The 25,670-nt window shown below is 47.2% G+C and overlaps 1 protein-coding gene across 6 annotated transcripts in view; it reads right to left on the bottom strand.

The window, feature by feature from the left end:
• The window catches only part of ST6GAL1 (ST6 beta-galactoside alpha-2,6-sialyltransferase 1), a 121,007-nt gene that overhangs the window by 17,908 nt on the left and 77,429 nt on the right, over positions 1 to 25,670 (bottom strand). For all 6 annotated transcript variants that reach the window (XM_030329917.1, XM_030329915.1, XM_030329916.1 and 3 more), the window contains 3 exons: positions 17,101 to 17,236; positions 10,817 to 11,452; positions 3,026 to 3,123 (listed from right to left, as the gene is read on the bottom strand). In XM_030329917.1, coding sequence (XP_030185777.1) covers positions 3,026 to 3,123; positions 10,817 to 11,402 — 684 coding nt within the window. In that variant the 5' untranslated portion in view covers positions 11,403 to 11,452; positions 17,101 to 17,236. The remainder of the gene's footprint in view (positions 1 to 3,025; positions 3,124 to 10,816; positions 11,453 to 17,100; positions 17,237 to 25,670) is intronic.

Here is a 25,670-nt window from a genome sequence, read left to right as displayed (position 1 = left end):
GACCCTATGCTCCAATGTGGTTTCTGGCTTCACCACTCTCCCCGACAGCTGCTGTTGAAGGTGCTGGGTGGCCTCGCTTTTGCCAACGAGAGAAGAGGGCTTTTCAATCTTTACCTCTGTTGGCCTCAGCAGAGACAGTGCTGATTACCTCCTCTTTCTATTTTTGTTACCCAAAGCCCTGCGTAGAACTTCTGCCTACACCCTGTCCCTCATGCTCTCATCCGGCCCCGCTGTTGCATCGCCTCACAGATAAAGATGACTCGCAAATTCCCACGTCCGGCCCAGAGCCCTCCACTGAACTCCAGCCCCCTCTGTACAGCTGCCTGCTTGACATCTCTTCACAGGTATCTACCAGGCAGCTCCGATCAACCCTATCCAGAGCCACGGTTTCTATCCTACCCTCCTCTCTGACCCTAGCCCTCACAACCCAAAACATCTTCAAGTTACTTACAATCCCTGTGACTTCTGGCCGGCCAGCCACACAAGCCCGGTACCACCTGCTGCCCCTCTCCCTTCACCCCTCACTAACACCTGTGGACCACAGATGCCAAATAGCTCTTGAACCTGTTCTGTTCCCACCCTCCCCCTCATTTCTATTCTGCGGCAACTACCGGCATTTCATTAACTGTGGCGAACTGTGCCTCCTAACTGTGCCTCTCTCCACGCGCTGCAGGGCCTCTGCTCAGATGGATGCCGGCGACATTTGCCAAGTGCAAGTCTGGTCATGCCGCCGAGGATACTCCTGACCACAGCGCCTTGGCTTGGAGCACCCTTACCTTCAGCCTCAGCGCTCACCATACCCCCATGCGCACTACTCCCTCCCCAGGCCCTCGCCTTCCCCTGCCCCCTTCCACACATGGCCTTACCCAGGCTGTTGCCTCTTCGTGAGAGGCCCCAGCCCTTCTCATCCTCTACACCTACACAGCTGTGTCACCTCCTCACAACTCCTGATATCCCTGATCAGGGAAAATTTCCCTGTGTGAGCCCTGGTAGCACTTTGATCCTGTCCTCTGCAGTTCTCTGTAGCAACTTTCTATGTCCCTGCATGACGATTGTATCTGTAGGCAGCACATGAAAGGGCCCACTGTATCCCCCAAGCCCATCTCAGTGTCTGCCCACGTAAACGTAAGAGTGGCCATCATCCATCGATGTATGTGCCGGGTATGAGGCGCTCGGTATGGTCTTCTGGCTTATTCCCCATAACGACCTTGTGCTGTGAGGAAGGTACTATTATCCTCCCCTCTCCACAGAGGAACAGACAGAGGAGGCTTAAGTAACTTCCACATGATCATTTAGCCACTACGAAGCAGAGCGGGTTTCAACCTTAGGCAGCTCTACATACCGCCTCCTACCTTCCACTCAGTACTGCCCATAGTTGTGAAAGGGGACGATGGGAGGGAGAGAAGGAAGCAGAATAAACATCTCTCCTGGATATTCAGGAACCATCTTACATAGAAGAACAGGTTAAGCCTTAGCACTTCCTGAGGTGCCCTCCAGCTCCAGGATTTCTTGGACAGGGTTACAAGAAGGAAAAGGAGAAAGAAGGAAAATCTCGTCCCAACTCCTCTGCCTGATTTCCTAGATTTGGCAGGGTCCAAGCAGCCAGGAAGTTATAGCCTCATCTCCCTCTACAGGGCAACACAAATCCATACCCCACCCCCACGATAGCCAGATCTGTCTGAATGTCTCCTTCATTTCCTATCGGCATCTCTGTCCTGCCGATACCACTTTTTAGAATGCCTCCCTATCACTATTTCTCCAAATCCTGCCCATCTTTCAAAGTCTAGCTCTGATGCCATGTGCTTCAGGAAGCCCCTGCTGACCATTCTATTTTTTTTTAATCTGCCCTCTTATAGTTTATAACAAAAGTAGACTCGAACCCAAAGTATAAGGTTAAATAATAAATAGGAACTGAAAGCACTTAGAGTCTACTGAGGATAGAACAGTGACAGAAAGTGACATCATCATCAAGGGATTTGAGTAAGAATGGAAAACAAGATGGCACCCACTTGCAAAGAAGTTCAGTTCATCAATCCTAGTTCCCTCATAAAAAGGTTCCTAGGAGTGTGGGCCTCAAATGGAAAGTGGGCCGTGTAGGAGGCAGCTTCTGCCCAGCTGGGGAGTTCCTCAAGGGCAGGCAGTGAAGAGATCACTGTCTGAGAAAAACAGAAGTGGAGCCCTGGCAGAGGAGTGGAGAAATGCAGGCCTCCTGCAACACTGCAGAAAGGGCATGATGATCACCCCAGAATGCACTCCATGCCCACGGAGTCCCAGGCAACGGACAGAGTCTAAACACTGACGTAAAACAGCCAAAGTCTTTGTGTTTACTCAGAGAACAGAAAACACTGACGGTCATGAGTGAGGTGAATGGGTGTCCAGACGTCTCATGCTAGTTTTGATACTCATGTCTTCCAGTTTTTTGGGGTTTTTTGAAACCACTAATTAAAATCTATTAACAGAACTCTGTGGCAAGAGTATGTCTCCAGTTTCTATTCGTTTTGAGAAATCAGCATATGCTACCTGGAAATACTTCAGGAAGCCAATTATCTAGGGGAATGCATGAGGTAATACATGAATTCTAACGCCATATAACACATAATCATGTGGTGATGGTGTCTTTCAATATTTGTAGACTATTTCACAGCTTACGAAACATGTCCACATTCTTGCTTCACTTACTTTTCACAGCAGCCCTCACTGTCTGATATTCTCTGCTACGTTGTCCCTCATGCAATACTCCGGATATAACCTGGCAGCTACGGGGACTGCATAACTCTGTTTTCTCTGGGCACTGGACACCTCCGTTAATACAAACTAATGCCCCGGGAGCTTTTCACGAACACATCACCAGGTTGGGTCTTGGGATCACTGTCTTCTCCTTCTCCAGTGAGGAATCCAGGACTCAGGAAGGTCATGGGACTTAATTCATTTGGCATCTTGGATGTGCTCCTAGCAGATGGGTTCTACGTTAGAGCCCATCCTGTGGTCCTTCCCTCACTCCAGAGCCGCACAGAAGAAATTTTACCTGAGAATTCATCAGGCGAATAGTGGTTTTCGTGCCCACATCTTGTTGGAAATTGGCTGTGGGAGCCCCATTAAATCTCAGGACTGCGTCATGATCATCTATAAACCACAAGGAAACAGAAAAGAGGCGATGAGCACCAGCAACATGAAGAAACAGAGAATGGTCTGGAGGGAGAGAGGGCAGGAGGAAGGGGAGGGGTGAGAGAATAACACTTCCCAATCTTTATCCCATCAGGACACACAGGGGGAAAGGGTCACATGCGTATGGGGCAATCAGGTACAGTTTGCAGACGGAGAGGACCACCTGTCCGCCCGGCCACGGAGAAAGCTAAGGAGGCTCATATTGCGGCATCCCTGAAATCCACTCAATGGTTCCAGTGTGCCTGGGCGCAACAGAAAAGTGAACGGGGCCAGTGTGCTACTGAAAGTGCAATCACTGTTCCAGCTACCAAAGGAGCAAACCAAATAATCTTTTGGTATTACCAGTAGGTCATACTTCTCAATCCCTGTCAGAAAAACAAAGACTCTACCGTAATCTCAGGGTAACCCACGAGTGCAAAGTCCCCGTAGCACTCTGAAAAGCTTGCAGTGCTCAGGGAATTGGAAGCATTTATTATGGCACCCAAGACACCTCCCTAAGTGTTCCATTAGGAACCTGAGGCCCAAAGAAGGGTCACAAACCTGGGTGGTGGCAGAGACGGAACAGCAGGTCGTAGATCTAAACTGAACCCCACATTTCTTATTTAAAAAGAAAACCTCTTTGGGGTACCTGGGTGGCTCAGTCGGTTGAGCATCCAACTCTTAGTTTCGACACAGGTCATGATCTCACGGTTCATGAGATCGAGCCTCGTGTCTGAGATCGAGCTCTGTGTCATTGGGCTCTGTGCGAACAGCACAGAACCTGTTTGGGATTCTCTCTCTCCCTCTCTCTGCCCCTCCCCCATGCTCGCACATGCATTTGCTGTCTGTCTCTCTCAAAATAAACAAACTTTAAAAATACTAAAATAAATGAAAAAAAAAAGCCTCTTTGTCAGAAGCAATGTCTTAAACCCAGGCAAGATCAAACAGGACATGTTTTTAAAAATCCATTCACTCCCTGTCTCTAGCTCCCCGTCCTTGTAGCTGTTTCAGCAGAGCTTGGAAGACCTGGAGAAGTTTCTCTATGTGGCACTGACCAATCTCATGGAGGAGAGAACTAATGATGTTTAAGATCTATCCCAACCCTGAGCCAACCTCCTATGAGCTCATCCCATTTTACTTGATCAAGCAAGTTTGGGGTTCACCCGTAAAATCTGCACAGGGTTTGGAGGTCAGCCCGATTCTCTGCTGTTGTATTTCCCTCCTTGTGGGAAATTTATTTGGGGTGGTTCGTCATCCACAGAGGTGGCATCAAAAGGTGGAGGGGGCGGGACAATACAAGACGATCCGAAAGAAGAATACCCATAGAGTAAAGGGATGAAATCCTCCCTCTTTATTTCAATTCTAATTTAGGTCTTAAGCCTCAGGAGTCTAGACATCTCAGCCACAAAAACAACCTGATCTTAATCCTAGGACAAATTTTATCCAAATGGGCTTGGAAGTTACATGACATGTCCATAGTCCGCACTTTATCAGCTTACAGGGCAGTCATACTGAACTGCAAATAGGGCAGAAGGCGTATCTTTACACAACTCAGATTGCAACACATTTGGCAGAACTGGTCACTGGCTTCAAAAGTGACCGGCAGTAATCACACCAGAAACATAGATGCATCAGGAACTTGACTTAGTCAGCTCCCCCATTTCACAGGCGAGCAAACGACTAATCTGAGCACCCCAGTACCAAAAAAATGACAAACTCAGATGGAGTAACTGAGAATTGAATAAAAGGACTATTTCCAAAGTTCTGGGTAGAATTTACTTTTTTTTTTAAGTGTCGTTATTTATTTTTGAGAGAGACAGAGACAGCACGAGTGGGGGAGGAGCAGAGAAAGAGAGGGAGACTGAGAATTCCGAGCAGGCTCCGCGCTGTCCGCACAGAGTCCGACAGGGGGCTCGAACTCACCAACCTGTGAGATCATGACCGGAGCCAAAACCAAGAGTCAGATGCTTAACTGACTGAACCACCCAGGAACCCGGCAGGTAGAAGTTAAAGAAATCAACAAGGAATGGGCGAAACCCCAGGGATGGCCACAGTGGGAGCCATTCCTACCCTTGCACCTAACGTGGCAAGCAGAGCAGAGGCCCTGAACTGAAGAAGGCCACCTGTCGGGACTGGTGGCTGTTAGGAGAATACAGCTACTGCTAATGTCTAGGCAGTGAGAAGGGAATCGATTCCTCAACCTCTCTCTCCTCCTTGCCTCTGATTTCTCGGCCTGAGGGTAAAGAGAGAGAGCAGGGCTCAGAGACAGAGAGGGCTGCTTGAAAGGAGCTGAACTTTTAGTCGGGGAGAGAAGCAGTCTGTGGTTATTCTGCACGGATAGAGCTGGGGGCGGGGGGCGGGGGGGACAGGCACTCCGACTTCACTCTCTCCCTTCTCAGTTTTACAGCAGCACTTGTATTGTCCAGTCCCAAATAAAAGCCAGAGGAGAAGGAAGCCCAGCTGACACGGTCCCAAATGTAAATTCCCAGGGCACAGAGTCAGACAGGAAAAGGAAGAGAGTGGGTCTGGAGGGCTAAATGGAGAACACCCAGCACCAGAGGCTTAGGATACATCCTTGGTACTGACCATCAGGAAACAACATGTTTTTGTTCATTCAACAAATACTGACTAAGCACCTACTTCTGTCGGGCACAGTTCTAGGTGCTAGAGACAATGGCCGTGAGCAAGAAAGATAATAAGGTCCTTGCCCTTAGACCTTAGATCTTGTAATCTACTGCAAGGAGGAAACCAATAAATGAGCCCAGCAACCTCTACTCAAGATAATTACAGACTGTGATTAATACTATGGCACAGATAAAGTGAGCTGTGTAACAGGGGCCCTGAAGGGATCTCCTTTGTATGGTGTGATGATTTGGGACATGCTGCTGCCATCCAAAGGGAGGCCAGGCACAAGAAGGGTTTAGGGAAGTATATTTCAGCCAGAGGGTGCAGCACTGTGGGGACCCTAAGGAGAGTAAGGACTTGTCTGGAGACGAGTGAGGTGAGAGAAAGAAAAGATGCGTTAAAGAAGCTGGCAGGAAACCGGCCACACAGGCTGTGGAGGCCACAGGTATGAAGTCTGGATTTTATTCTAAGGAAGAAAAAAAAAATCAATCAAAGAAGAAAACTTTAAAACAGGCCACTAAATTGGGCTCATAAAGAAAGAGGACAGCATCCTCGTTTGCCAAAACAGTGCTTTGCTAGTGAAGGCGAAAAAGTTCTGAAATCAAATAGGCCTCCAGGAAGTCGCCAGGAAAAAGCCACAGCTATTGGGAGCCCAGCAAATGAGCCCTGCAAGGGGAAGGCTGCAGAAAACAGGGGCCACCACTTCTGTTTAACTTAGAATGAGAGAAAGAGAGGGACCCAAATTAGAAAATGAAGAAATAAATGCACCACCATATGCTCAGGATATAACTGCATGCCAAGAATATTCAACAGAATCAGCTCATTAGTAAATTCATCAATACACCAAAATCTACTGCCTCCAGGTATAGTAACTCTAAATAGCTGGAAATAATAATGAAAGAAATTTTATCATAGTTTAGACCAACCTCTTTGTGTATTTTCAAATGAACTTAATAAATCATGTAAGCATATTTGGAAGGCTGAATTCTGGTTCTGGTCAGGAAAACTAGATATAATACACATCAGGGCGAGGAAATTATGGCCTGAAGGCCAAAACTGGCCCATTCTCTGTTTTGCAAATAAAGTTTTATTGGAACATAATGAGGTTCATTCATTTACTACTGTCTAGTTTGCTTTTCCACTACAACCGCAGAGTTGAGTAGCTGTGAGAGACACTCTATGGCCTCAAAACCAAAAATATTTGCTGTCCAGCCCTTCATGGGAAATGTCTGCCGATCCCCGATACAAACAATCATACCTTCTGAGCTACACAATCCAGGGATGTCTTCTCAGTCCTCACTCTGCACAAGAACTCCATCTGCCCAAAATCTGCCCAAACTCCACTTCCCTCGCCTTGCATATGACACACACCCAGTTCTCCCTGTTCCTTCTCACTGGCCTTCTGAATGTCTCTGCCTTCCCTGTTCTTTCTCCACCTCTTAATGTTTATTTATTTTTGAGAGCGAGAGAGACAGAGTGTGAGCAGGGGAGGGGCAGAGAGAGAGGGAGACACAGAATCTGAAGCGGGCTCCAGGCTCTGAGCTGTCAGCACAGAGCCCGACGCAGGGCTCGAACTCACAAACCACAAGATCATGACCTGAGCTGAAGTCGGACGCTCAACCGACTGAGCCACCCAGGCGCCCCTCTCCATCTCTTGAATGTATACTTTCTCTAGGTTTTCTCCTCAGCCCTCTCCTGGACTAAACTATCACCTCAGCACAAAGGACTCCTTAATCTGATCTCCCACCCTGACCCTTCCCCCGAATCAAATACCGAATCACATAGGTATCTACCCAGGGAATTGACAAACACATCAGACTCAGCATTTCCAAGACAGCACCTGTCTTCCTCTAGAAGCAGGCTCCCCTGTGATAGGAGACAGCCCGCTCCCAGGCTAGAAACTCTGGCTCCTGCTGATCACTCAAGGTCATTTCTAGTTAGACACCAGTTTCTGCCTCTTCTCAAATCAGACCCACCACCACGATCACCACTCAGACAATCCTGGCACTTCTCCCCCGGAAGTTCTCAACTAGAATGCCCTTCTATGGGAGAGCAAGTAAGTGAGAATATGAAGGGATTTTTTTTAAGCTGATAAGGGATTCATCACATCAAAATTTTTATTTTATGTTTTATTTGAGAGCGAGAGAGAGAGAGTGAGTGAGCGGGAGAGGGGCAGAGAGAGAGAATCTCAAGCAGGTTCCATGTTGAGCATGGAGCCCGATGTGGGGCTCAATCCCACGACCCTGGAACCTGAGAGCTGGACACTCAACCGACTGAGCTATCCAGGCACCCTGCTGTCTCTGTTTTAAATATTGCTATTCTGCAGAAGATCTTGTTAGAAAAGTGAGTCCTGTCACTACCAATAAGCACAACACTATAATGGAGATTTAAAAATAATAGAAGCACTGATTCCTACTGTATCTTCAGGTCCTGAGATTCTGTAATTTTACTGATTACATGAGGACTAATTGCCTCTTTTGGCCTCACCTACCTGAATAATTTTCAGCCTTTCTGTTTGAAAACCATTACTGGAGTAGGAATTCTTAACCTGGGGACTGTGGACCAACTTCAGGGGATTCATGAATCCCTAAAATCATGTGCAAAATACCTGTGGGTTAGGTGTGTGTGTGTGTGTGTGTGTATTAAATCAGTCTACGCGTTTTTCCAGAGAGAAAGTCCATAGCTTCCAGCCAATTATTCTTAGAGGTCTCTGTGACCCCACAAGGTTAAAAGTCAGAATCTATCAATTTGCTTTTTTAAGAAATCCTTCACAGTTAATAAAGATGGAAAGCATGTCCATATTTATAAACATGTGTGCAACACAAAGAAATGCAGTTGCTTTAGGCTCCTTAGTTCCCTTATTTTGAGAGAATGTGTTTTCCATCCTTGTGAAATGAATCAGGCTAAAGAAAGCAAAGCACAGGAAGCCTTCCTCTTCTGTCAGGCTCTGGAAGGTCCTGGAGCAGGTGAGGTCATATGTCTCCTTTTTTATTCCCTGCACATAACTGCCAGGAAAAATGGTCTGAAAGGCTCTCAAAGGAAGAAAAGTAGACCCAAATGGGATTCTCTGCAGCAGAAAGAAGTGGTGAGATCACATTTTGTGCTTCCCCAAATAGTCAGTACTTCCTAATAAAAGCTGCCAAGGTGACTGGCCCCACCCCCACTTCTGCTTTTGCCTTTCTGGTTTCTTTGGGGCTGTGTTTTCTAAAAACTCAGTGTGGAGGTTTTTTGTTCATCCAGAATGGATCCTTTCCTTCATCCTTTCTTCCTGGTTTTTGCTCTGTAGTGGTCATGTTTAGAATATCCCAGGTGCTAGCTGATGCTCTTTTTCACGTGAAATCATCACTGTCTGCCAGGGGCAGAATTGCGTTGCGGTTTCAGGGAGAGCCCGATACTTCTATGAACTGGAACCGCCTGTATTTTTATGCACTCCATACAAGTTTGCAGTGATTTGCATAAACGTTAGAATAACCTTTTTCTATAGACTAGAGTTATAGTTTCAAGTGTGTATTTCCCTGGAAAAACTTTGATCTTGAGACGTAACAAAAATTGCACGTTGGACTTCAAATGTTCTGCTTTTTAATAGGGCATCTCCTCTGGGCATTTAGCCTAACAAATGTTTTAAGGAATTCATTCATTCTTTACAAACTTTTTTTTAAGTTTATTTTTTTTATCTTGAGAGAGAGAGCAGGAAGGCTGAGAGGGAGAGAGAGAGAATCCCAGGCAGGCTCAGCACTGTCAGCACCGACCCCGATGCGGGGCTCGATCTCAAGAACTGTGAGATCATGACCTGAGCCGAAATCAAGAGTCAGACGCTTGACTGAGCCACCCGGGCGTCCCTCATTCATTCTTTTATTCCTTCACGGATCTATCAACAACACAGAGCAGGAGCTTAGAATACAGAGGGGAGAGAGAGGGGGTAGGCCTTTTGCTGAAGGCCTGGGAGCATCAGACAGTGCCTCGCCCATAGCCTTCCCACTCTACCTGGAATCTGTCCAGCTATTTCTCCACTATTGAACATATTGGATGGTTTCAAATGGTTTGCTCTTACACACTGCACCACTAACAGGGGTTTGGGGCAGATAACTTAAGTGACTAGAGGGGAAATATCCACAGCAGTGGGTCCAGAAGACCAAACGAAGTAAGGTAAGTTTCATGGCTCCTTTTGTGTCCTTGTAAAACTGTTTGCCCGAGGGATTGTGATAATGTGCCGTGTCTCCAGCCTCAAACCTCAAACCAGCCAATGGTGGGCACAGTAATTCTCAAATAATTTTGATACACATATATGTAAGGTCTCTTAGATTTGTTTGCATTTTCATTTGAAGCAATAGCATACTTCTAAAACATCATAACCAACAGGGATAACGCTTACTGGGCACCTGCTGTGTGCCCAGCGTGCCTTGCTTTTTAATCCTCCCAGTAATCCCGTGACATCGGGACAATTACTGTTCCCATTCAACTGATGAGCTAAGTATTGGGGCTCAGAGATTACACAACTGATAAACAATGCACTGTCACTACAGACCGGGTCCTTTGACTCAAAGGCCTGGAAACTCATCCTCTCTGCTCTTGCACCTATAGTGGTCATAGCTTTATAATAAAATTTGGCAGGGGCACCTGGGTGCCTCAGTAGGTTGCGTGTTCAGCTCAGGTCATGATCCCAGGGTTGTGGGAGCGAGCCCTGCATTGGGCTCAGCACTGAGCACAGAGACTGGCAGAGACTGCTTAAGATTTTCTCTCTTTCCCTCAGCCCCTCCCTCCCCCCTGCTCATGCTCTCTCTCTAAAATGAAATTAATCCATTAATCAGTAAAAAAAGAGACAAGCAAAGCTGCTCTCGTTGATAAAGATGCTGGCAGCCTGGATCCCCACCCTTTCAGCTGCCCTACGGTACCTCTGACTCATACAAGAAGGCCGAAAAACACTGTTGTGGGCCCACTCTGCCAGTCCACGGAGCCACACGTGGGCCCCTCCTCTCCAGTCCCGCCCACATGCCCAGCTCCACGGGGGCACTGGCTGCTCAGCTCACCTTAACACCCCAGAACCCACCTATTTCTCGGCCGAGCTGGGAGGACTTCAGAGATCCTGCCGATGAGACCACAGCGCACGTGCCCCACGGCCCAGCCTTGGTCCTAATGTTCTCCTTGGGCAGGAAGCCTTCCCACTCGGAGGTGTTGAAGGGAAAATCTGTGACCTCTACCATGGAGACGTTCACACGTTCCCGGAGGTGGCAGTGCAGGGCCTCGGCACTCAACTTGACCCCCGGCCCTGGCCCCTTATAGGACACTTTATACTTGTTCATATTCAGGTAGTTCCTCCAGATCTTCTGCAGCCTGGGGATGAGGTTTTTGGAAGAGCTGTCCTTGTTCCACACCTGGAAGGAGGCCTCTGGCTTGGCCTTGGCTGGGCCCCGGGGGCTGCTGAGGGCCTGGCTGCCCCTGTGGGGGTCCTGGGTGCTGCTTGAAGTCTCAGCCTGTTTCTCCAGACCTCTCAACACCTGGAAATCCTTGCTTTGCAACTTAAGGGAATCATAGTAAGTCCCTTTCTTCTTCTCCTTCCACACACAGATGATTGCAAACAGCAGAAAGGCCAGCACACAGCAGCTGAACTTTTTCTTCAAGTTGGCGTGAATCATAATGAAAGATGTGCTCAAGGTAGCCACTCTGTTCTGAGCAGGAAACAGGCCTAAAAGAGGTAAGACGAGGCAAAAATTTTGTTTAGGTACACAAACCTTTGTTTAGGTAAAACGAAACCTAAAAGTAGTGACAGGTAAGAGGTGGGACGATGAGCCAAGCAGCGGATTCAGGGTGAGGAGATTCACTTCCAACCTTGGTCCACTTCCCACCAGGCCTGCGGCCCACAGCAGCTTGAAGTCTGCATTCGGCCTCGGTTTGGGCTCTGAACGTAGACAAGCAGTCCTCAGACACCGCTTGTTGTTCTCTGAACCATAAACACGTCCTATATTCTCCGACCACTCCTTCGTACGCCCTAAGTCTTGGTCTTGTGTTGTCTTAGCCTAGCTCCCTGACTATACTCTCGAGCTAGGTGAGGTCAGGAACCATATCTTACACATCGTTGGGTTCCTAGGGCCTTACGTGGTCTTTCAGGTGGAGGCACGCATGCTTGAAAAACTAGCAGAAAGAAGGAAGAGCAGGATAACTGGTCTACATCACAAGAGTCCGAACTCCCTGAAATCCTAAGGGGCCCAGCATCCTTTTTAAAATTGCCAGAAAGAGGGGCGCCTGGGTGGCTCAGTCAGTTAAGTGTCTGACTCCTCATTCGGGCTTAGGTCATGATCTCACGGTTTGTGAGTTCGAGCCCCAGGGCGGGCTCTGCACTGATGGTGCGGAGCCTGCTTGGGATTCTCCCTCTCTTTCTCTTTCTCCCTCTGCCTCTCTCTCTCTCAAAATAAATAAATAAACTTTAAAAACCAATTGCCAGAAAGAGACCTCGGTCCACAGACAGGGGCTGTGACAGACAGACCTGGGTGTGGCGCATCTCTCTAAGGGCCTGGGTGTTGGACTCCTACATGAGAAGACCACCGACGGTTAGCTTGCAACATGACATCCAGTTTCGTGGCGTGCCCCGCAAGAGTACTATCAGGTGGCAGGATGCTGACCCCCCTCATGGTAAAGCAGAGGAAATCTTGGTAAGACAGCACACACGTGACCAACTCGGGAGATAAAAACAAAGATGCAGGAAGCACCTAAGACGGTATTTCATCTAATTTCACCATAAACCAGGGCCCCTGTGATGCACAACCCTAGCCAGTACCACGTGCACAAGTGTCCAATGGGAAGGGCGTCCCCTGAGCCGTGCAGAGACGCCCTGACCATCATTAGCCATGAAGGTGTTAGAGTCTCCATATTTATAGGTTAGCAACCCGAAGCTCTGAGAGGTTAAGAGAAGTGCCTAGGGTCACAAAGCTGAGTGAATGGTAGCATCGAAGTTCAAATCCAAGTGCACCGGGGTCCATAATCCATGTCTCTTTCACTATAAACCTGCACTTAACTGTTGCAAGTTCTGGAACGTGGATTTTATTACACGCATAGAGCCTAATATGCCCCCTTACATCTGGGTAAAGACCTACTTGGCTTTCCCGGAATTAATTGTGTAACTAGATGGCAAATGGAAGTACTTTGAACTCAAACAATGATCTGTATATTTTGGAAAACATTAAATTCTCTACTAAACAACTGGGTTTATTTACCATAATGAGTCTAAGCAATCACCTCTGGGATTCTGCTAACCCACTAGAGATCCATAGTTCCTTCCCATGGAACCCACAGCTAAGGATATCTGGCCCAAGACATAGGAGTACTGGACTAGGTATTCACAAAACCTGGCTTCTCTCTCCGTTCTTGATGACTTTGGGCAAGTCACTAAACCTGTCGGCACCTAGGTTTACGTAGAGTAATCCCTCTCTCATGCACAGACTACTAGGAGGACCAGAAAAAAAATGGTGTTTGAACCAAGTCATTGTAAAGGCATAGGAAGTGTTCTGAACAGACCAGAGAGCAGCCCCTTAGCTCAGGGCCATGCAGACGCCATGTGTGACAGGGAGAAATGGCAGAGTGGAACACCTGACTTTCAGGTCCTCATCTGAGACTCTTCAATGTAAGTGGCTTCCAGACCGTTCCTGGAACCCATGGGAAGTACCGTAGGAACCAGTGGCTCTGGGGAGAATGGGCTCTCGCCTTGGGCTGCAGAAGTTTTGGAAGTGACGAAATGTACAAAGGGAGAAAAATTCAAACCTACGATCGTGAAATCGGGGAGGGGCCTTGTTACATGTCAGAAAATTAAGGAATTCAATTTCCTCAGACACTCAGCCCAGCTAATCGCATGACTACAATAGCTAAAGAACTCAGAAGAAGGGTAAGGAGCATTTAAAAAGCACCTCCAGTATGGTATGGTAGGCACTTTAGCTGCAATGACTAATTTATTTCTTTTAATGTTTATTTATTTTTGAGAGAGAGAGAAAGAGAGAGAGAAAGAGAGAGAGAGAGAGAAAGCGGGGAAGGGGCAGAGAGAGAGGGGGACAGAGGATCCGACGTGGGTTCTGCACTGAAAGCAGTGAGCCCAATGCAGGGCTCAAACTCAAGAACCTTAAGATCATTACCTGAGCCAAAGTCAGACACTTAACTGATGGAGCCACCCAGGCACCCCTGCAATGTCTAATTTTATCTTTACTATAACACCATGAGATAGATATTCACAGCCCCATCTGAGAAAATGAAAACACTGATGCTTAGCAAAGTTACGGGGCTTCTCCAAAGTCAACCAGTAGTCAGTGCCTGAACCAGGATTCCAACCTAGGTCTATCTGACTCTAAAAGTTTATGGTCTTTGCACTAAAAGACAGACATCTGTGTTGAAAAACAATGAAATATGGGGCGCCTGGGTGGCACAGTCGGTTAAGCGTCCGACTTCAGCCAGGTCACGATCTCGCGGTCCGTGAGTTCGAGCCCCGCGTCAGGCTCTGGGCTGATGGCTCAGAGCCTGGAGCCTGTTTCTGATTCTGTGTCTCCCTCTCTCTCTGCCCCTCCCCCGTTCATGCTCTGTCTCTCTCTGTCCCAAAAATAAATAAACGTTGAAAAAAAAAATTAAAAAAAAAAAAAAAAAAAAAAAAACAATGAAATGTCAGTGTTGACCAAACTCAGAAATCAGGGTCTCAGAAATCAGAACTCAGAAATCAGGGTCCCTAGAGGGACAACTTAACCCATAGACAATCACAGGAAAAAACCACCTTTGCCATCTGCAATGTCCCAGCCCTGACCAGTGTGCACTGTTTTACCCTCAGGCAGCCCCTTCACAAAAATTAGGCTTATAAGATCCACAATAACCCTGTCAGGTAAGCACAGGAAATCATATTAGCTCCATTTATAATTGAAAGAACTGATGTTATAGGAAGGAAGGGAGGGAGGGAGGGAAAAGGAAGGAAAGGGAAAGGGAAGGGGAAGGGGAAGGGAAGGAGGAAGGAAGGAAGGAAGGAAGGAAGGAAGGAAGGAAGGAAGAAGAAGGGAGGGAGGGAGGGGAAAGGGGAGGGAGGCAAAGGGAAGGGAAAGGGAAAGGGAAAGGAAAGGGAAAGGGAAAAGGGAAGGGAAGGGGAAGGGGAAGGGGAAAGAAGGGAAGGGAAGGAGGAAGGAAGGAAGGAAGGAAGGAAGGAAGGAAGGAAGGAAGAAGGGAGGGAGGGAAAGGGGAGGGAGGCAAAGGGAAGGGAAAGGGAAAAGGAAAGGGAAAGGGAAAGGGAAGGGGAAAGGGGAAGGGGAAGGGAAAGGGGAAGGGAAGGGAAGGGAAGGGAAGGGAAGGGAAGGGAAGGGAAGGAGGAAGGAAGGAAAGAAGGAAGGAAGGAAGGAAGGAAGGAAGGAAGGAAGGAAGGAAGGAAGGAAAGAGGAGGGAGGCAAAGGGAAGGAAAAGGGAAAGGGAAAGGGAAAGGGAAAGGAAAAGGGAAAGGGAAAGGGAAAAGGGAAGGGGAAGGGGAAGGGGAGACAAGGGAAGGGAAGGGAAGGAGGAAGGAAGGAAGGAAGGAAGAAGGGAGGGAGGGAAAGGGGAGGGAGGCAAAGGGAAGGGAAAGGGAAAAGTAAAAGGAAAGGGAAAGGGAAGGGGAAAGGGGAAGGGGAAGGGAAAGGGGAAGGAAAGGGAAGGAGGAAGGAAGGAAGCAGGGAGGGAGGGAGGGAATGGGAAGGGAAAGGGGAAGGAAGGAAGGAAGGAAGGAAGGAAGGAAGGAAGGAAGGAAGGAAGGAAGGAAGGAAGGAAGGAAGAAGGAAGGAAGAAGGGAGGGGAAGGGGAGGGGAGGGCAGGGGAGGGAAGGAAGAATTTCCAAAGTTGCATGTGTGACTAGAAAGCAGTGCAGTAAGTTGGGACTTAACTCTTCTATGTATGAGTGAAATGAAACAGGAGGTAGGGAGGTAGGACCCGATTCACTATCTAGGAGCTGAGGCTTGGAAGGAGCTGGTGGTCACCTTCTGGCCATCACCTACTGTCCCAAGGTTGAGGGTCTCAAGGGTCTCAAAAAAGAAGACCTCCTCCAAAAAGCCCGGCACAACAGTCCTGCCACTTTAAGACAGCCTCAGCCTTTAGGGTCATGGCCCCAGTACACTCATCGGAAAGCTTACCTCAGGGCTCCCCAGGTCTCCTAACACCACCCTCTGTTCAGGCTCCAAGTCCAAAAACTGGCTGGAGTTTCTGGTCATGAACACAGAGTATTTCAAGACCCTTTTTCCTCTCTCCTGCTGTTCTGAAGAGACAGGGACTAAAGCAGTTCCATCTAAGCAGCCCAAACTGAAGGAAAGGAGTAGTAAAATTTTCTCCCCTGTTTCTCTGGAGAAACACACCAAGCTTTGGATTTTCCAGAGGTCTTAGCCCCTGGGCCTTTGCACTGCCATAGTCTCTCGCTTGTCCACTTGCCTGTCAACCAGACAGAGTTACCTTTCTGCTTCTGCCCTCCCATGGAACCCCCTCGGGTTTATATCAGGTGCTAAGCAATGCTTGCTTTTCCTGCTGACCCCCTGCTAGAGGGGAACCCCTCCTGGCTCATTCCTGAAACCCCAGTGTCCCACACAGGACCTGAAACTGACTGGGTACTCAATAAAGGCTTACTGAACTGATGGGACTAGGTCAATAAATCTTTTCTACCCCCACCAGGCTTCTAGAAGAACAAGAACAACCCACATTATCACCTACAAAGAACAAGCCAGGGGCCTCTGGGTGGCTCAGTTAGTTAAGCAGCCGACTTCTGCTCAGGTCATGATCTCGTGGTTCATGAGTTCGAGCCCCGCGTCGGGCTCTGTGCTGACAGCTCAGAACCTGGAGCCTGTTTCGGATTCTGTGTCTACCTCTCTCTGCCTCTCCTCTACTTGTTCTCTCGTTCTCTCTCTCTCTCTCTCTCTCTCTCTCTCTCTCTCTCTCTCTCACACACACACACACACATAAATACATAAAACATTAAAAATTATTTTTCAATAATAAATAAAAAGAACAAGCCAACACTAAACCAACAGTAAGAAAACCCCAGTCAAAGTAAGGTTCCTGCCCTGGTTTGCTCATCACTACATGCCCGGTACCAAAGGCAGGACTTGGCACAAAGAAGGTGCTCAAAAAAGGTGGGCTGAATCACAGAATAACTTCAAGTCTCCCACTTCCTATTTATAAAAACAGGCAAACCACCTATTCTCACCACTCAACGAATCGGAACACATAATACATGAGGAAAACAGCGAAGCCTGTGAGACATCGAGACCCTGTGACTCCCGGCCCCATATTCTACCACCCCATTTCTTAATTAGGAATGTACCCCTTTGCTGCTCCATAGTCCAAGCTTCCAGGTCTCCTTACCTGCTCCCGGCTAATCCCCCTGGGGCTGCAGGCCCAGCAGGTCCTCAGGAACCAGCACTATTCTCCATAGGAGGAAGGTTGGCTTTATGGGGTCTGGAGGCCAAGGCTCATTTTTCTCAGGATGATCAAAACACATCTGCAAAGGCCAAAAAAGAAAAAGAAGCAAAAAAAAAGAGGAGGTTCAGAGCTGGTTTCCAGGAGGGGCAGGGTTAAAGATTAACAAGGTGGTCAAGCACCTCTGAGAGTCTTTTGGCTCAATCCAGGAAGCCCGGAGGGCTCAAAAAAAGAAACACAAAGAGACAAGAGCCCATTACAGGTGCTGAGCTCAGGGTTGGGAACAGCAGAGAAGTCCTGGAAACAGACCTATATTAGATAAGAACATGCTAGAAGGATAAAGCAGGCATCACAGAGCAAGCTGGGAAAGAAAAGGATTGTTTAGTCACTGGTTTAGGGGTAAATAGCAATTTGGGGAGAGAAGATTCAGCTCATCCCTAAAGACACTCTAGACAGATTTTTCAAAGTTATTTCTTATCGGGGCACCTGGGTGGCTCAGTCGGTTAAGTGTCAGACTTCAGCTCCGGTCATGATCTTACAGTTTGTGAGTTCGAGCCCCACATCAGGTTCTGTGCTAACAATTCGGAGCCTGGAGCCTGCTTCAGATTCTGTGTCTCCCTCTCTCTCTGCCCCTCCCCTGCTCATGCCCTGTCTCTCTCTGTCTCAAAAATAAATAAAAACATTAAAAAAATATTTTTAAGTTATTTCTTATCAAAGAACACTTAGTGATATGTGAAATTTCTACCAGTATAATGCTAACTGGAAAAAATAGGTTGTAAAACTATATATAATATTCTAGTCAAATCCAAAAAAATAAAAATTTTAATGTACATGTGAGAGAAAGGACTAGAAAAAAACAAAACAACACTGGATGGTAGAATAATGTTTTCAGCTTTTACAATTTTTTTGTATATTCCAAAATTTCTAAAATGTATATGCATTACTCTTAGAGTTGGAACAATATTACAAAAATAAATAAAATTTTAAAAAGCTACAAACAGAATTCGATATTCGAGCGTCTGACTCTTGACTTCAGCTCAGGTCATGATCTCACGGCTCATGAGTTTTTGAGCCCTGCAGCCCCACGTCAGGTTCTGTGCTGACCGGGCAGAGCCTGCTTGGGATTCTCTCTCCCACTCCCCTCTGCCCCTTCCTCGCTCACTGTCTCTCTCTCTCTCTCTCTCTCTCTCTCTCTCTCTCAAAATAAATATATAAACTTTAAAAAAAAAAAGGAAATATACATATATAACACAATATTAATTAACTTAAAATATACAAGGTAATACGTAATAATATACAAAACGTATAGATAATTGTGTATGAATTTATGTAGCAACAGGGGGAAAATTCTTCAAACACTGTAACAAAAAAAAAGTGAAACAGAGAATGTTATCTGTGCATCCATCGTTGTGACTAAAAGTTACTCACGTCCAAATATCTAGGAAAAAATGTACCTGACTGAGACCTGGTGAGCAACTGGTGAGCAGAGAGAAGTTCTCATCTTTCAGTCTGACTTCTTTTATTACGCTTCTTATATTACTGGCAAAACTGTTAGGGACAACACTGAAAATACATTTCAACCTTGTGTATCAACCCCACGCACACTATTGGGCTGGCCTTGAAGCCTGTCCTGGAAGATGCAGCGTTAACAGAACTCAGAGGAAGCCAGAGTGGCCATAACTCCCTCCCTCCCTTGACCCAGGAGGAGACACCGGCCCGCCTTGCAGGCCTGGGGTTCATACCGGCAGGAGGGCAGCTGTGGGCGGGCCCTGGGTATGTCACACAGGGCAAAAGCGAGAGGTGCCTTGTGGTGTTCCTTGTCAAAAACTCAGGGGGCTCCTTATCAGATCAAAGAACTGGCACCCAGGCACTCCTGGTCAAGTCCTAAAATAGCTCTGAGACCTCTTCCTCTTTTCATGTCATGTATGTTTCCTTTGTGGCATAAGAGTTTGTAATTACGCATGTGTTCGTATGATTATCTGATTACCAGCTGCCTCCTCTGCTAACAATGTAAACTCCTTAAGTAGGAGCCTTCTCAGACTTCTTCACTACGATCTTCAGTGCCTGGATGAGTGTCTGGCACCTGGTAAGCACTCGATAATTATTTGTTGAATGAGTGAAAGATTACCAGGCCTTCAGAGGCCTATGCTTCCCTCAGGCCACACTGATGGAAAAGGTTCTTTCTCAGCACCCTCATGAGGAACACTGAGGGTAGCCCCCTGCCCTCTAGGTGATGCCTCTTGCCTATGAGTGCTGATTCGCTGCCAACCCCCCCCCCAAGCTGCTAGACCATGTGACTTGTTTGAATTCAGGGCGCAAATAGTTAATGCAAATCTTCCTGTCCCTATCAATTGCACCTGTTCAGAACAACTTGCCCTCCTAGGATGTAACAACCACTCCCTGCCCGATTTCCAAAAACCAAGTAGCTGAAACAAAAGTGGCCCAATTGTTGATGTCCATCTACCATAGGTGAGGAGAGTCTTCTGGAAGTAGTCACTGCTGCTCGTAAGGCTGCAGTGGTGGTGAACTTCACCCAGCTGCAGGAATTAGAATCCTCAATTCTCTGGGTGAGAAACTTTGGCCATCAGCTACCATTTATTTGGTACTAGCTGTGTGCTCAGCACGCAGGGGTTGAGGTTAAGAGCTCTGGGATTACACAGATTGGGGGCAAGAGTCCAAACTCTCTCACCAGTTACATGACCTCTGGCAAGCTACTCAACCCTCTAAGACTCAGCTTCTTTATCTGTAAAATGGGAGTAATAATAAAAGACCCTATCTCATAGGATTGTTTAAATAATCAAGTAAGGTGATACACCCATAGGGATTACGATAGGCTTGTGACAAAGACCATAGGCATCACTTCATTTACTCCTCACCATCCCCTCCGGTGCACCCCATGGTTGTCCCAGATTACACATGGGTAAGCTGAAATAGGGAAGAGGAGTAATTTTCTCAGAGTAACTCAATTGTGGCATTCCAAATGCCCTATGTTCTTGCACCCTTTGTTGCCCTGCAAGTAAATTTCCTTCTGATGAAATGTCTTTTCCTCCCCTGTTCACACGGGGCCACACCCACTCAGTCCCCCACCATCCCCTGCACCAGTTTATGTGTCCCTGGACTCTGAAGACCTTTTTGACTCCCCCCCCCCCCCAGAGATCCATACAACTCCACTGTGCCTGTTCTGGCTCTCATCAGACTATGTGACATTTAGCTGTTTGCAGGTCTGTCCCACCCAGAGGGAGAATTCCTTCATCTAGCCAGGTTCGGAACCGTAAGTGGGACGTGCTCAGTTGTGTCTGAATGAAAGAGCGAAGCTAGCTCTGACACCACCCTTCCCCATTCCCCATGCCCTTCAACAATCAGATCCACACTCATCCTCGCACCCATCCGTCACCTTCAGTTGCTAGAACCCCCTTTGCAGCACTGTCGCTGCAGAAGCTTATTTTGGGATACACAGAGTGAGAGGGAATTTACCACCTCTCAAAGCATATAGCTTTGTGAACAGCTCTGCCCCTTAGAAGGTCTTAAAATGAAGAGAAATCAGCTCCCCCATAAAAATAAACTAGGGGGTTAAGCTCTGCTTTTTGGAACCACATAGATTCAGAATGAGAACCACGACGACATGTGGAGCCTGTGCTCAGTGCTGAGAACTTCACGTGCACCAGCTCATTTCATCCTCACACAACTCCATGCAGACCACACCACCTGCTACCAGCATCGGTGAAGTCATTTCCCCTCCACCGGGACACTCTTCTTCACCCCTTGAATATTTTTGCAGCTGGCTCACTGTAATTCTCCCCACGCTGTTTCTGTCCTGACTCGTGGTGATATCAACATCCACCTACAGAATGGTTCTAGTCCCTGGTCTCTCAGTGAATCTCTTCTATTCCAGTGATTGTGCCTTTAGCCACTCACCCCCAAGGTCATATCTCCGATCTTATCATTTTCATAAAAGACTCCACAGTCTTGATTTTCAGGACCACCACCCCCACACACCATTCCTATCTTCGTAGCTTTGTCCAACCAGTTCTGACCTCCAACTGTCTTCTGTGGTTCCTCCTACGACCTTCTCATGGTCTCACACTTCCTTCACAGTCCCACTTCCCTTCCTTCCCAGATTAAACTCCACAGTCACTCATTAAATTGAGCTCCCCCATCACACAATATTGGATAAACCCCAATCCTGGTTAAAGCCAACTCTCTGTGCCCCTCCACACCTGCGAGCATACAGCTGCATATGTAAAGAAAATCAAAAAACGATACTTAGTGGAGTTTGCCTCAAGTTCATGATCATAAACTGCTGGTAGCTGCTTTATGCTTCCTAGTAATCACATGCTACTTTTCTAGTCAATTCACCTGCCACTCGCCTAAAGGACTATGTGACTTCATCCCCATGAAAAGTCCCCTCATCTTCCCCTTTCCTTGGTGAACGTGCTACTTACTCATAGAGAGAAAGGAAGCTACCAGAATCGAATCACCACATGTGCACCTCTGTACCACAGCTATTCACCTTACCTGCATTTATGTCCAAATGATGTCTTGTTACTATGGATGCACCCAACACTTGCCGTACCCAACATTTGCTCCACTAGAACTCATATTTATTTTTTAAAATATTTTTTAACGTTGATTCATTTTTGAGAGAGAGAGACAGAGCGCAAGGGGTGGGTGGGAGGGGTGGGGGAGTGGCGAGAGCAGAGAGAGAGGGTGACATAGAATCCAAAGCAGGCTCTGGGCTCTGAGCCATCAGCATAGAGCCCGATGCGGGGCTCGAACCCATGAACCACGAGATCATGACCTGAGCCAAAGTCAGACACTTAACCAACTGAGCCACCCAGGCGCCCCAATGTGCCACTAGAACTTACATACTCTTCTCTGCTTAAGGATATTCTTCTATAAAATCTCCCCTTTTTCTTCTGCGTCATATGTATCCCTCTCTCAAAGATGATGCTTATCAGCACATAGACAGGCTATTGTTTCTCCTATCTTAAACAAACATACAAACCCCTCTTGGTTGATGTGAGGCAACATGAAACACACAGCACCACCTACGAAAAACTCTCATCCAAAATGTTTCACCTGTATATAATCAAGCCTTTACATGTAATTCCAGTTTTGAGAAAACACGGGCGAAAGAACAAGTTAAATGACACCACAGACAGAAGCCAGAAAGCAGGGCATTCTACAGAACTGAACTAGTTTCATCAACAGGTCAATGGGCATGAAAAGCAAACGCCTTAAAAGGCAAAAATGTCATATGCGATATGCAGACTTTGCTTGAATTTTGATTTGAACAAAATACCACCAGGGACAAATGGGATCCCATTATCAAATGGGGATATCTGAATATAGATCTGGTATTAAATGATATTAAGAAATCATTGTTGGGGTGCCTGGGTGGCTGAGCCAGTTAAGCGTCTGACTTCAGCTCAGGTCGTGATCTCATGGTTCGGTTCATGAGTTTGCGCCCTGCATCGGGCTCCCTGCTGTCCATGCAGAACCTACCTCAGATCCTCTGTCTCCCTCTCTCTCTATCCCTTCCCCCCTCGTACTCTTACACTGTCTCTCTCAAAAATAAATTTAAAAAATTTTTTTTTAAAAAAGAAATCATTGTTAATTCTGTTAGGTATGATTATATATGTGGTTTTTTTAAAACAGTCAGTCCTATGCATGTGAAGTAGAGATGAAATCTACAACACTTCAGCCACAAAACAGATGAAGCAAATATGAAAAACACGTAATGCCATTTTTTCAAGTGTGTTCAAACTAGGCTAGGTCAGAAATAAGAGAGACTTGCAGACTCTTCTTGGACAATATCGTTGGGTGGGAGTGGGCAGAGTTTAAGCTCGAACAAAAAAAAGGACAGGAGACAATTTTTTTCTGTTTTACTGAAGGAATTCACTGAAAAAAACACATGACTTTACAACGGTCACACGTTTCGCCGTGGCGTACGTTCTACATTATAATCGCCATTTCCCTGTCCCTCCTGCGTAACTTCTTGACCTCATTTCACCTTCCAGCTGCTGCCCTCTTTCCTTCGCAGTAAAATTCCTTGAAAGAACATTGTACAGTCACGGTTTCTAATTTTCCTCTTCCCATCCTCACTTGAACCCACCCCAGCAGGCCTCCGCCATCTCCAGGAAACGGCTCTTGTCTACGTCACCAAAGACCTCCGTGACCTCCATGCTGCTAAGTAAATGGCCAGTGCTCAGTTTGCACCGTGTTTGGCTCCTCAGCAGTATTTTGAGAAGTTGGTCATTTCCTGCTTCTGGCTTCCAAAACCTACACGCTCTCCTGGTTTTTCTCCACCTTACTGGTCATTCCTCCGTAAATCTCCATTGCTAGTTCCTCCTCATCTCCCCCATCTCTGCACACGGAAGTGCCCCTGGGTTCTGCACTTGGCGTTGGCAACACTCGTTGTCTGCTTGTTGTGAGCACCTTGTGGTTGGGTCTATCCCTCCTCTACCCATTTTGCACTCAATCCATGCTTGCTGACATTCACCAGAATGAGATCAGAAAACAGGTTATGTCAGTGAGTTTCTGTGAAAAGGAAGTCCTTAAGAATTGAAAAAACACCAACGAAACAGCAGGGTCAGGATGGGGGTGTAGAATAAAATACTATACTCACTTGACCATTTCCCTATCACCTATTACCAGTGAGGGGAGGCAGCACTGCCCAGAGCACTGATGGTCAGACTTCGAGCATATCAGAATTATCAATAACTGGGGCGCCTGGGTGGCTCAGTCAGTTAAGCGTCTGACTTCAGCTCAGGTCATGATCTCACATCCCGTGAGTTCGAGCCCCGCATCAGGCTCTGTGCTGACAGCGCAGAGCCTGGGGCCTGCTTCGGATTCTGTGTCTCCCTCTTTCTCTGCCCCTTCCCTGCTCACGCTCTATCTCTGTCTCTCTGTTTCTCTGTCACTCAAAAATGAATAAACATTAAAAAAAAAAAAGAACTATCAAATTACTTATTGAAATGCAGATTCCTGAGTTCTCCCTCAGTCATTCTGATCCAAGTGGTCTGGGATGGGGCTCAGAGATGGGCATTTAGCAAGCACCCGTGTGATTCTGACACAAGTGGTCCCACCCACACATCATGCTCTGAGAAAAGGGCAGCTGAGGGCACCATGACTCAAAGTGAGATCCGCAGTTAAGGCTAGTCTGAGAACGCTTTCTCAAGATCCGGGATGGATTCTAGGATAGGAATCTAATGTAATCAACTTTTATACTAATTCGAAGGAGTAATTTTATGCCTATTGATCCTAACAATAACTTTAAGAGTATTCCAAAAATTCCTCTTCATTGCATTTTAGAAGCTATTGATGTGGGAGAGGTTGGCGGGAAAGAAAAGGAGTCTTCACAGATGGTGCGAGAAGCCCTGGCTTGGGAGAAAGGGTTCACGCTCTGTCATCTCAAAAGCCCAGATTCAAATCCTGACCTTTCTACCTGTCAGTTTTATGAGGTTAGACCAGTCCATCAGCTTCTAATAAGCCTGTGTCTTCATCTGTAGAGGATGGATAATAATACTTTAAAAATTCACCCCTGCAGGGTTATAGCGACAACTTAATGATAGACTTCATCGCTTTGTTCCAGCTAATAATTGTTGAGCTTTTTCACCACGTGCTGAGTACTCTACACAAGCGCCAAGCTCCTGTAATTCAGCAAGCTCATTTAATTCCTGAAGAACAGTCCCTGAGGCAGGTACCGCTCTCAGCAGCTTCCACAGTCCCCGGAGAGGTGGTCCAGGCTGCTGACTCATTCCCAGCCCCTGGCCACCGAGCTCTATTAGTGGGAGCCAGCAGAGGTCAAAAAGTTAATAGTTGTGTCAAAATATTTCTGACAAGTCACAAATCTGCTCAAGCTAGAAACATATTAAGCCACAGGAAACCAACTTGCAGTTAGTAAATCTGCGAAGCGAGTGAAAGGAAGCCTCCAGAAAGATTCACAGGGGGGTCTGAGTAGCTGTGCTTTTGCAAGTGTTTACCTGAGGGCCAGAACAGCTGCGGAGGAGGAGGCTGGAGGAGGAGGGTGGAGGAGGAGGGTGGTGGGGAGGGGGAAATCCTGCCCGGATCAAAGCCCCGGAGATAAAGGGGCTTTCACTCCTGCTTGCCCCAAATGTTCCAGACCCAGGCTGCAGAAAGTGTGTCTTCATGGAGATAAGATCTTTTCCCAGCCAGGCAGGCACTAATGGAGAAGGAACACCTGAGGACATTTCCCTGAGGTTTTTCCAAAAGCATGAGAACAGAGCTTTGTGGGCGGGTATTGAGTCCCCACCACAGACAGGTTGCCCTGTGGTTTCTGACCAGGGCCAGTCACCCTGAACGGATAAGGAGAGCTCTGAACTCAGGAATCATGGAGCCACAGCAAAGGGAAATCACTGGCCTTTTGCTACTGTCTTCGACCTTGCGCCTTTCAACAGTGGATGTATATTTGTAGAAATGTTTGCCTTCCCATTTGACAGGTGCCAGGCTGAAAGGGGGCACGTCACACCCCTTCAGCTCCCTCTCCCTATGAT

Source organism: Lynx canadensis, chromosome C2 (assembly GCF_007474595.2).
Source record: "Lynx canadensis isolate LIC74 chromosome C2, mLynCan4.pri.v2, whole genome shotgun sequence".
NCBI lineage: Eukaryota > Metazoa > Chordata > Mammalia > Carnivora > Felidae > Lynx > Lynx canadensis.
Note: the sequence above shows the minus strand (reverse complement) of the source record. Positions and strands in the feature narration are given on the sequence as shown.